The sequence below is a fragment of the Mustela nigripes genome, unplaced genomic scaffold, assembly GCF_022355385.1.
Source record: "Mustela nigripes isolate SB6536 unplaced genomic scaffold, MUSNIG.SB6536 HiC_scaffold_778, whole genome shotgun sequence".
Taxonomy (NCBI): Eukaryota; Metazoa; Chordata; class Mammalia; order Carnivora; family Mustelidae; genus Mustela; species Mustela nigripes.
The window spans coordinates 1-12,375 of record NW_026740185.1 but is presented as its reverse complement, the minus strand read 5'-3'; the positions used below and the strand labels follow the sequence as shown (position 1 = coordinate 12,375).

At 36.4% G+C, this 12,375-nt stretch overlaps 1 protein-coding gene across 1 annotated transcript; it reads right to left on the bottom strand.

Annotated features, from left to right (window-relative positions):
- Positions 1–6,537: 6,537 nt before the first annotated feature.
- On the bottom strand, positions 6,538–7,491 carry LOC132008723 (olfactory receptor 6C2-like). The gene has a single exon (XM_059387299.1). It carries the CDS (start codon positions 7,489–7,491, stop codon positions 6,538–6,540), a length of 954 nt encoding a protein of 317 aa, XP_059243282.1.
- Between the last annotated feature and the right edge of the window lie 4,884 nt (positions 7,492–12,375).

Below are 12,375 nucleotides of genomic sequence, written 5' to 3'. Positions count from 1 at the left end.
GGGGGGGTGGGCTTTGGTGAGTGCTGTGGGGTGTGTGGACCTGGCGATTCACGGACCTGTACCCCTGGGGATAAAAATAAATGTTTATAAAAATAAAAAATTTTTAAAAAAGAATTTTTTTTATTATGTTCAGTTAGATGACATAGCATTTTTCCAGCTATGTTCATAGAGGATATTGGCCTATAGTTCTCTTTTTTAATGGAGTCTTTGTCTAGTTTTGGTATCGGAGTAATGTTGGCCCCATTGAATGAATTTGGATGTTTTCCTTCTTTTTTTTGTGGAATATTTTGAGAAGAATAGGTATTAACTCTCCCTTAAATGTTTGGTAGAACTTGCCTGTCAAGCCATCTGGCCCTTAATGCCCCTAGAAAGGGTGTTGCAGGAGGCTTCAAGTCAGAACTACTATTTTTTAAAAAGAGGCTCCAAAAACAGGGGTGTGGGGGAGCATGTTTCCCTAACCAAAAAACTGGGAGAAAAATGAAATAATAAGAGAACTTTTGTCAATACCAACCAATACCAACTACTCCAGACAAATACCAACAGAAAAGCCATACATGCTTCTAGTGGTTGAGCAGAGATTTTATCTTGCCTACCCATTCATGATTAAAAAATAAAAATAAACTCCCAATAAGCTAGGAGTAGAGAGGAACTACCTCAACTTGATAAAGAGAATCTACTAAAGACTTAGAGGTAAGACTTCTTAGAGGTAACATCATACTTAATGCCAAAAAACTGAATGTTTCCCCTCTGAGTTAAAGAACAAGACTACTTTGGAAGTTTAACCTCTGCAATAAGGCAAGAAAAAGAAATAAAATGCATGCAGATTGGAAAGGAAGATATAAAGCCATCCCTATGGGCAGATGATATAAAAATTTAGAAAATCGCAACCAAACTACAAAAGTAGTCGCAGAATTAATAAGTGATTTCAGTAAGGTCATAGGTTACAAAATCAACACCCCCCCAAAATCACATTTTTATATAGTAACTATAAACCTGTGGAAACCTAAATTAAAAATACATTACCACTTGCAGTAACAAAGGAATGCTGCTAGAGTAATTGGACATCTGCATGCAAAAATAAAAACAAGAGAGAGAGGGAAAGAAGAAGAGAACAAAAGAAAACCTCAGTCTAAATCTGACAAATAAAACAAAGCAAACAACAAAACTAACTCAAAATGGATCCCAGACAAACATAAAACACAAAACAATTTTTAGAAAAAAATAGGAAATATGCAGGATCTAGGGCTAGGCAAAGACTTCTTAGACTTGACACTCCAGTGTGTGATCCATAAAAGAAAAATTAGAAATAAGATCACATCAAAATTTTACAAACTTTTGTTCTGTGAAAGTATATGAAAAGAGGATAAAAAGAGAAGCTACAGACTGGGGAAAAATATTTGCAATCCATGTTCTTGACAAAAGAATTTTTATGTAATTTTTATATATTCCTTTATGTATCTGGAATATATAAGGACCTCTTAAAACTCAAGAGTAAAAATATTAATAATAATAGTAAACCAATAGGAATATGGGCAAAGGACATAAACAGACATTTTACCTAAAAGGTATACAAATGCCATTTAAGCAAGTGAAAGACATTCAACATCATTAGTCATCAGGAACAGGCAAATTAAAACAATGAAATATTAGTACACACTGTACAGAGTGACTGAAAACATAGTGATAAGATAAATATTTTTGAGGATGCAGAGAATATGGTCCACTTATATACTGCTAGTGGGAATATAAATTGGTATAAGCACTCTCAAAAATTATTTGACAGTTTCTTATAAAACTAAACATGCAACTACCCTACAACCCAGCATTTGCACATTTGGGTGCTTATCCCAAAGAAATGAAAACCTGTGTTCACACAAAAACCTGTACACAAACATGAATGTTCATGGCAGCTTTACTGGTAAAAGCCAAAAACTGAAATCAGCCTATATGTCCTTTAACAGGTGAATAGACACATCATACCATCCATACCATTGCCTACTATCCAGCAATGAAAAGGAATGCAATATTGGCATGTGCAATAGTTTAGATGAATCTCAAGGGAATCATGCAGAGTTTTTTTAAAAAGATTCAAATGTTTACATTTCATATGATTCCATTTGTATAACAGTTTTGAAATGAGAACATTTTAGAAACTGAGGAAGTGGGATGCCTGACTAGCTCAGTTGGTAGAGCATATGGCTCTTGATCTCCAGGTAGTGAGTTCAAGCCCCACATTAAGCACAGAGCTGATTTTAAAATGAAAGAAAAGGAAAAAAACTGAAGACATTGCTTAGAGATGGGAAGGTAAAGTAAGTGTAGCTTTTAAAAGGGAACAAGAGGGATGTTTGCGGTGTTGGAAATGTCCAGTATCTTGACTGTGATGGTAGATACATGAGCCAAGACAGTGAGATAAAATTGTGCAAGAGGTAAACACACACACACACACACACACACACACACACACGAGTATAAGTAATATTGAGGAAATCTGAAAATGATTGGTGGATTGCATTAGTCAATATCCTGATTGTGATATTAAACTATAATTTTTCAAAATGTTATCATTGCAGGAAAATGAGCAATGTACACCTACCTTTCTATTTCTTATAACTGTATGTGAATCTTCTTTCAATAAAAATTTCAATTAAGGAAGAAAAGGATAGTTTGGGAGGGTTGAGTGATGGTGTTTCATAAAAACTAGTACAGAAAAAAGGTTGATATCCAAGATCTTTAAAGAACTCCTCAAACTCAACACACACAAAACAGACAATCATATCAAAAAATGGGCAGAAGATATAAACAGACACTTCTCCAATGAAGACATACAAATGGCTATCAGACACATGAAAAAATGTTCATCATCATTAGCCCTCGGGATGATTCAAATTAAAACCACATTGAGATATAACCTTACACCAGTTAAATGGTCAAAATTAGCAAGACAGGAAACAACATGTGTTGGAGGGGATGTGAAGAAAGGGAAACCCTCTTCCACTGTTGGTGGGAATGCAAGTTGGTGCAGCCTCTTTGGAGAACAGTGTGGAGATTCCTCAAGAAATTAAAAGTAGAACTTCCCTATGACCCTGCAATTGCCTACTGGGTATTTACCCTGAAGATACAGATGTAGTGAAAAGAAGGGCCATCTGTACCCCAATGTTTATAGCAGCAATGGCCACAGTTGCCAAACTGTGGAAAGAACCAAGATGCCCTTCAACGGATGAATGGATAAGGAAGATGTGGTCCCTATACACGATGGAGTATTATGCCTCCATCAGAAAGGACGAATACCCAACTTTTGGAGCAACATGGCTGAGACTGGAAGAGATTCTGCTGAGTGAAATAAGTCAAGCAGAGAGAGTCAATTATCATATGGTTTCACTTATTTGTGGAGCATAACAAATAGCATGGAGGACATGGGGAGATAGAGAGGAGAAGGGAGTTGGGAGAAATTGGAAAGGGAGGTGAACCATGAGAGACTATGGACTCTGAAAAACAATCTGGGGGTTTTGAAGGGGCGGGGGTGGGAGGTCGGTGTACAAGGTGGTGGGTATTATAGAGGACACGGGTTGCATGGAGCACTGGGTGTGGTACAAAAACAATGAATACTGTTATGCTGAAAATAAATTTTTTAAAATTTTAAAAATAAATAAATAAATAAACGTAGTACATTCCCTGATCTTTCAAAAAATGGACATTTAATTTCAATTGTAGTTAAATGAAAATAATAATGCTAAAGTCTCACGAAAATGCAAAGACACTGGGTCACTCATGCATTGTTAATGGGAATGTAAAATGGTATAATCACTCTGGAAGTTTTGACAGATTCTTATAAAACTAAATATTTGATTTACATACAACGTAGCCATTGTGTTCTTAGGCACTTACCCCAGGAAAATGAAATCTTATATTCATACAAACACCTGTACATGAATATTCAGAGAAGCTTTATTTGTAATAGCTAAAAACTAGAAATGGGACACCAGAAAGATGGCAGGACAGAGACCTCTGATTCTCCCCCCTCTTCCCACAGACACCCTGAATAAATAGCTACACGCAGATCAATTCCCTCTGAAGGATATCCAGAAATGAACTGAGACACTCCTACAATTCCAGGTAACTGAGAAAATAGCCACATCAAAATAGGTGGGAAAAGCTGAGGCACTCTCACCATAAACCCCACCCCACATAGCACCTTACAATCAGGTGGGAACCCCCAGCTTTTCCCAGAAGAGCAAAGGGCTTACACCACACATCTAGGGCCTCAACTTACAGGGTTGACAACCAAAGGATTGTGCTCCTAACTTGCCTGTTTCTAGGAGCTGAGACGCCCATCATAGACTAAAATCAGAGACCGGCATTAAAGCAGCATGCAAAAACTTTCCTCAGCTCTTCCCCATGGCTGAATATATAGAGCAAGCAGGCAAAAATGGCCAGCTCTCAGTTTCTCCATAGAAGGGATTAGACTATACATCTAAAGTCTCAACTTGACCAGCTGCTACCTTGACGGTCGGGCTTCTAACTAGCCTGCATCTGGGAGCTGACAGACAGGAAGTCACTACTTTCCTAGAAGTCTGAATAAGCCAGTGGGCACTTTCTGAAGCTCCTTCCTCCTGGCTTGCTCCAGAGACAGAACCAAGTCTCCAACTAACCTGACTGTCTCTGAGATCCAATGGCCCCCAGCTTTCATTAGGCCTTTGAGGATGACAGACAGTAAAGCAACAGTTTTAAGGAGTGTGGTCTGAATGAGAGTGTAGCCACATTTCCCACAGGACCTCTACCCAAATCAGTGAACAATGAGTAGGGGATTTACTCTCTCAGCTTCTCACTGAGGAGAGAAGGAATTGGACCATGCATCGAGCATTCCCCACTTCTCTAGCTTCTGCTAGAAAGACTAGTTTCTATCCTCCCTGTCAGAGGGACTAACAGAGTTTGGCATACTTTAGTCTCTTGGGGCATACTAGAAACAAAGATAGTGGTTTGAATGAGCACAAACGTTCAAGAAGTACCCAGAATCTCGCTGGGCTGATAGGGGAGTTTCATCTCCTTCACTAGTCTGGTTCATGAGGCCAGGCTGTGAAAATTGGCAGAGGTGGCTATTTCATCTAATGCACAGAAACCAGAAACCCTGGGAACTCCTGCTTTTAGATTAGTCTCAGAAATTACCTTCTTTGGAGAAAGAAGGGACAAAGACACAGCTATACTTAGAAGATCATAACCTCCAGGACACTTTATAATCAAACCATTCCCAGGCAAAAAAAAAAAAAAAAAAATTTAAATAAGCCAATATTTTTTGACAGTCTAAAATTTCTTAAATCAGATTATGCCTTGAATATAAGTAATTCTCAAATCAAGCAGAAAGCAGTATATGTGCTCAAATCAGATATACTGAAAATCAAATGCATAGCATGTGCATGCCATGTGGGATGTGATAGGAACCACTTCCCATTAGGGCCAGTTGTCTTCAGGTGGGAGCCACTTCTTCCATGAACCTACAAACACAATAACTGACCCAATTTTAATCCATTATTTTTAAATTATCAATTGCAGTCATTTTCCTTTTAAACATCTCTTCCATGTAGGGAGAAAATTTGGTAGTGGAATCACCTACCTTTCAGCAACCTATTGCGGTCAAGGCTTGGCAATATCAATTATAGGCCAAAAAAAAACTGAACAAATTTAAAAGTTCTGGGATGCCTGGGTGGCTCAGTCCGCTAAGCATCTGCCTTCAGCTCAGGTCATGATCCCAGTGTACTGGGATCAAAGTCCCACATCGGGATCCCTGCTCGGCAGAGAACCCGCTTCTCCCTCTCCTCCCGACTCATGCTCTCTCTCACTATTTTTGTCTCTCTCTCTTTCTCTCAAATAAATAAAATCTTTTTAAAACTTTTTAAAGTTTTGCACTTTATTTCTATTTTAAGAAAGTGTTAAAGACAATTTTGTTGATAACTTTACATACATCCTAACCACCTGGAGTTACACTGAGCTATTTATACCTCTAAAACCAATAGACCCAAAGAGAGAACCAGGTTGCTGTTGGTTCATTTACATAAAAGATCCAATTAATGAAATACTATTAAGTTTCATTAGGCTATAATATTATGACTTTATATAATTTCAGAACAATTTGCTTCTAAAATTTCAAACCCTGAATACATAAAATGGTGATGGTCTCTATCCTTTCTTAGTATCAGAAAACTCAAGCATAAAAATGTACCATGAATAGTAATTATTATTATCTGATTGACAATTTTTTATTCTTAAAGACTTTGTATTCTGTGATTTATGTATACTGGGCTCTCCATAAATGTTGTGTGAAATGAATTCATGAAAGACCACTGAGTAGAAAATCAAGGAAGTTATTCTTCAGCATGATATAGAGAACTCAGAGGAATTTTCAGAGTGAAAAGTATTGTATTGCAAAGTAAGATTGTGCCCAGCCAGATGAAAATTAGCAAAAGCTAGATCACCATATGTAGAATTCTATATAAAATATTTCTGCAATTGTGGAAATTGAACTAGAAGACCAAGAAGTTCCACTTAACCACCAAAGCTCTGTTTCTGTAACCTCAACCTCGATAGAGCATCCCTCAGAGCCCGGTGGACCTGCTTGTTCCGCAGAGTGTAGATGACAGGGTTGAGCAACGGGGTCACCACCGTGTTCACAAGGGCAGCCTCCCTGTTAGAGTCCAGCCTGTTCGTTTGCTTTGGTTTCACATATATAAACAAACAGCTGCTGTACATCAGAGAGAGCACAAGGAGGTGAGAGGAGCAGGTGGAGAAAGCTTTCTGTTTCTCCTTGGCTGATGGGAGTCGCAAAACTGTGACTACTATGTTGCTGTATGCAATGGTGGTTATGATAAGGGATGTCAACAAGATAAAGGAAGTGAGGAAAAAGGCCAACATTTCAGTGGAGCTGGTGTCAGAACAGGAGAGATGAATCAGGGGGCCAAGGTCACAGAGAAAGTGGGGGATGACATGGGGGCCACAGAAGGACAACTGGAAAACCTTCACTACCAGCCCTGTGATGAGAGGGAAGGCCAAAGCGAAGCAGGCAGTGACCAGGAGGAAGCAAGTCTTCGGGTTCATGATGGTCAGGTAATGCAGAGGCTTGCAAATGGCCACATACCGATCCAGAGACATCACTGCCATGAGGAAGAAAATTATTGACCCAAAAAATAAAAAAGAAAAGGCCTGTATGAGACAAGCAGTAAAGGAAATTGGTTGCCTTCCCAACAGGAAGATAGACAGCAGTTTAGGAATAACTGAGGTGATAAAACAGCATTCAGAGAAGGAGAACGTGCTGAGTAAAATATACATTGGTGTCCAGAGCCGATGGTCAACCCAAGTGATGGTGATGATCACCACATTTCCTGTGATAGAGGCCAGGTATGCCAGCAGATGGATCAGGAAGAAGATATTCCCTAGGTCCTGGATGGCAGGAAACCCTTCCAGAATAAATTCTTGGATTGTTGTCTCATTCCTCACCTCCATAGTGATCTCCATTTCTCTATCATCAACTCTGCTGGATCTGTCAAACAGAAAATGCTACCACCAAAGAATAAAAATGTAACTGATGGCCACTATTAAAAAGCAATAAATACTACTTGAAGCTACAATTCTGAATGAGGAATCACTTTATATAATTTAAATGTTATAAATTGTTTTGAAATTTGTCAATTATTAAATTGTAAAAATTGAAGGTTTATTGTTCATTTTTCGAAATAATTTTTAATGTGAAACTTAACTTTTCTAGATAACAATATATTTGAATAATAGTCCACAAGGTAAACACTGTAAAATAGAAATTATTTTCAAATAACATATAAACCCAACAGATAACAGTGAAGGCTGTAATTCCACAGAGAATATTTTTATGGGGTCACAATGTTAATTTCTATACTTCAGGTAGCATATGCAATATATAAAGGCCTCCAAAGCACTGACCTTGGCCCTGTGGAAAAAGAAAGTGTGGGGGAGGGAGCTGTTTTCCTATTAGCATGTTCCAAACCAGTTATTTTCCTGAAGTTGGCTCATTCTTAGTTCTTTACCCAAAACTTTAAGACTGAGCAGGAAATCTAGTTTATCACAGCATCTCATAACTACCCAGTCCTTGGGTTTAAGAGAAACTATGTCTAAAAATGGGAGTGAGGGATGGTTGCTTGACTTGGTTGTTCAGACTCAATGAGAAAACATTTAAATGTGCATCAGTTTCCCTCTCACTCTACTCACCTGACAGAACAGAAGATTTTTCCTTCTGCTATTAGTCATATTACCTTTCAACGTTGTTTTCTGGGAATATTTTTGTTACACTGGAAAATTCCAGTGTGGTGGAATTATGAATATATTTTCATTGCAATCACTAAAGGAACATTCATTTTTTTCTTTCTTTAAAGATTTATTTATTTGAGAGAGAGAGTGGGAGAGAGCATGGGGACACAGAGAGAGAAGAAGAATCCCTGCTGAGCAGGGAGGCCAATGCGGATATCAATCCCAAGACCCTGGGATCATGACTGAGGAGAAGGCAGACACTTAACCAAGCACCCCAGGAATATTTGTTTTTTTAAAAATGCCAGTGCCTAGCTAGAAGCTGAATGAATTGTCATGTAATCTTTGGGAAAGTATTCGGGCATATGTTGGAAATCAGTGCTCTAATAAGTCACCATAATTAAATTGTATTTTACTTAATTCTTTGACTTAGTTAAAACTATTACAATTACATTAACTATACATGATCCACAGTACAAACTTAAACATTACTAGTCTCTGCTTTAAATATTTGGCTGTGCCTGGGTGGCTCGGTGGGTTAAAGCCTCTGCCTTTGGCTCAGGTCATGATCCCAAGGTCCTGGGATCAAGCCCCGTATAGGCTCTCTGCTCAGCAGGTAGCCTGCTTCCCTTCCTCTCTCTCTGCCTGCCTCTCTGCCTACTTGTGATCTCTGTCAAATAAATGAAATCTTTAAAATAATAATAATAATAATATTGACTTATTATATTGCAAGTTATTCCCATGGCCAAGTACTCACCAAGAAGCAGCCACAGGAAACACCTTCTTTGATAATGTGCTGCTTTTTTCTTCCAACAAACCAGGATCTTTCTTCAAAGCTAATGGAAGGGGGAGGTGAGATGGACTTTTTTTGGAACTTTTAAATCAATGAATGCCTATGTTTTAAATTAATAGGAAATTATTAAGGCTAATTTTTTTCATGGAAGACAGAGATTTCTAAACTCTGGAAGATTAACAGTCATGGTTTTCCCCTATGGCCATTGGAATGATAAATCCTAGATCAAGACAATAGAAACTGCTGTAAATATGCACAAGAATATGCTGATGTAACCATTTAAAATTCCTGAACAAATTTATATCCATTCTATGGGATACAGTGACACAGTACATCATGAACATCAAATCTGATGGGTTGTGCATCCAAAACAGAAGAGAGTCAGGAAGTAGAAACAATAAATGTTACTTTCCTTTGGACCCTGTTGCTAGTCACTTTCTTATCAACAGTTGATAAGAATAGTTGCTTCCCACCTTTCAGAGTAGGTGAAGATCACTGAAGTCATAAATGAGAATATATTCTAGTGCCCTGATGATATATTTACGGCAGAGTCATTTACCATCCCTCATGAGGACACACAGGGTCCAAAAGCACGAACCTCTGGAATATTCAAGATTCATTAGAGGAGTACCAATAAAAGGGAACACAAACTTAAATCACAACAGAGTCCCAGAGGACAATTTAATTGTTCATATTTGGAAATTAGAAATTTCAGCAGAAACATACCCAAATAACCATTTCACTGCATATGGTGGCATACTATCACCATTCTCAAGACCCTATGCAGTCCTTTGCACAAGTCCTCAAAGGTATATTTGCCATGAGTGCCCTAGCATTGCAAAATTTATAAAGTCCTGAATTACATATGTCAAAAAAGACAAGCTTAGGCATCAGAAAGAATGTTGTACAATTGCCCTTGCTTTTTTTCCTTTTTAACCTGGTATTTTCTTTAATGAGGTATAATTTATACACTGTAAAATGCATAAATTTTAATTACAAGTTGATAATTTTCTACATTTGTAAACATCTATGTAACTACTAACCAAACCATAAAAATTCCCATCTCATCACAAATGTCTTTGTGCCCAGTCAATAGCTCACACCAAGAGAAAACAACTAAAGAACAACTTTAATTTCTGTCATTGAAATTTACTTTTGCCACCTCTTGAAATTCATTTATGTTTAACCCACTGAGCCATCGAGGTGCCCCTGAAATTCATTTATATGGAACACAGCATATGTCTGGCTTTATTTTTCCTCAGATTTGTCAGAGTTATCCATGCTGTCACATGAACCAATGATTAATTCTTTTGTATTGTTTTATAGTAGGTCATTATCTATGTATATCACTATTTTCCATTCTCTCACTGAAGGACATTTATGTCCTTTCCAATTTAGGGCTACTATGGGTAAAGACATTATGAATATTCTTCTATAAGTCTTTTTGAAGACAGTATTCATTTCTCTTGAGTATATGGCTTGAAGTAAAAGTCCTGAATTAATTATAGAATAGGTCTTAGCACTATAAGAAATTGAAAAACAAGTTCCCAAATAGGATTTAGGCTCTCAATAGCAATGCATGAGAATTCAAAATGCTCCATATTATCACATTGGTCTTGTAAGTCATATTTAATTGAACACATTCTCTGTAAATTGGTTCAGCCACTATGGAGAACAATGTGGATATTCCTCAAAATACTAAAAATAAAACTACCATTTGATCCAGAAAGTCTACTCCTGAGCATATATCCAAAGGAAATGAAAACAGGATATTGAAAGATATCTGCACTACCATGTTTATCACAGCATTAGTCACAATAGCCAATATATGAAAACAGCCATTAGAGGATGAATGGGTAAAGGGGACATTATAGGTGTGTGTGTGTATAACATGTATATAGAATACATTATATATAATATAATGCAATATATAATATGTATACATATAATATACATATAATATGTATGCATTATACATTATGTATAATGTATACATATGTATACATTATACATTATGTTTATGTAGCATATGTATACATATACATTATGTAATACATTATCTATAATGTAGCATGTGTATACATGTATACATTATACACATATACATTATACATGTATACATTATACATTATCTATAATGTATAACATGTATACATTATACATTATGTATACATATGTACAGTATATATGTACATATATATATAATACATGCTCATTATATATAATATGTGTATGTCTGTATGTATATATATGTAATGTATTATTATTAAGCCATGAGAAAGAAAGAAATCATGACATTTCTGAGTCAGAGAAAGATAAATAATATATGAATAATATAATATATGAATAAATAATATATGATATCTCTTCTTATCAGTCTTGCTAAGAGTTAAACAATTTTGTGAGTCATTTCAAAGAGTAAACTTTTTAATTTTTTGTTTTCTATTCCATTGATTTATATATATTTGCATTCATATTTGTATGAATTCACTCTTATCTGCATATTTCAGTTGTAATTTCCTTTTACATCCCTACTGTTTAAAACTGAACATCTATGTGATTAATTTTATACACTTATTTCTAATATAAACATTAATGTTATGAAGTTTCCTCTAAGCATGACTTTAGGCTGCATTTCAAAAATTTATGTATGTTGTGTTAATATTTTTGCTTCCAAAATATTTTCAGATTGTTTAGTAAATTTTTCTGTAATCCAAGAGAGATATAGAAATATGTTGTTTATAGCCAAGTATTCAGGAATTTTCTAGATGAATCATTGTAATTGATTTATTTAATTCAACTGTGATTAGAGAACACATGCTGTGTATTTTCAGTCCTTTACCATGTTTATTTTTATTTTTTAATTTTTTTATTAACATATAATGTATTATTAGCTCCAGGGATAAACGTCTGTGAATCACCAGGTTTACACACTTCATAGCACATACCTTCCCCAATGTCCATAAACCCACCACACTCTCACTCCCCTCGTCCCCCAGGCAACAGTCATTTTGTTTTGTGAGATTGAGTCTTTTATGGTTTGTCTCCCTCCAATCCCGTCTTGATTCATTTATTCTTTTCCTGCCCCCCAATCCTCCCACATTGCCTCTCAACTATCTCATATCATGGAGATCATATGATAATTGTCTTTCTCTGATTGACTTACTTTGCTAAGTATAATACCCTCTATTTCCATCCATGTCATCACAAATGGCAAGATTTCATTTCTTTTGATGGCTGCATAGTATTCCATTGTATATATATACCACTTTTTCTTTATCCATTCATCTGTTGATGGACATCTAGGTTCTTTCCAT

Excerpts from the sequence above, each read along its gene's own strand:
- LOC132008723 (XM_059387299.1), bottom strand. The coding sequence starts at position 7,491 with ATGGAGGTGAGGAATGAGACAACAATCCAAGAATTTATTCTGGAAGGG.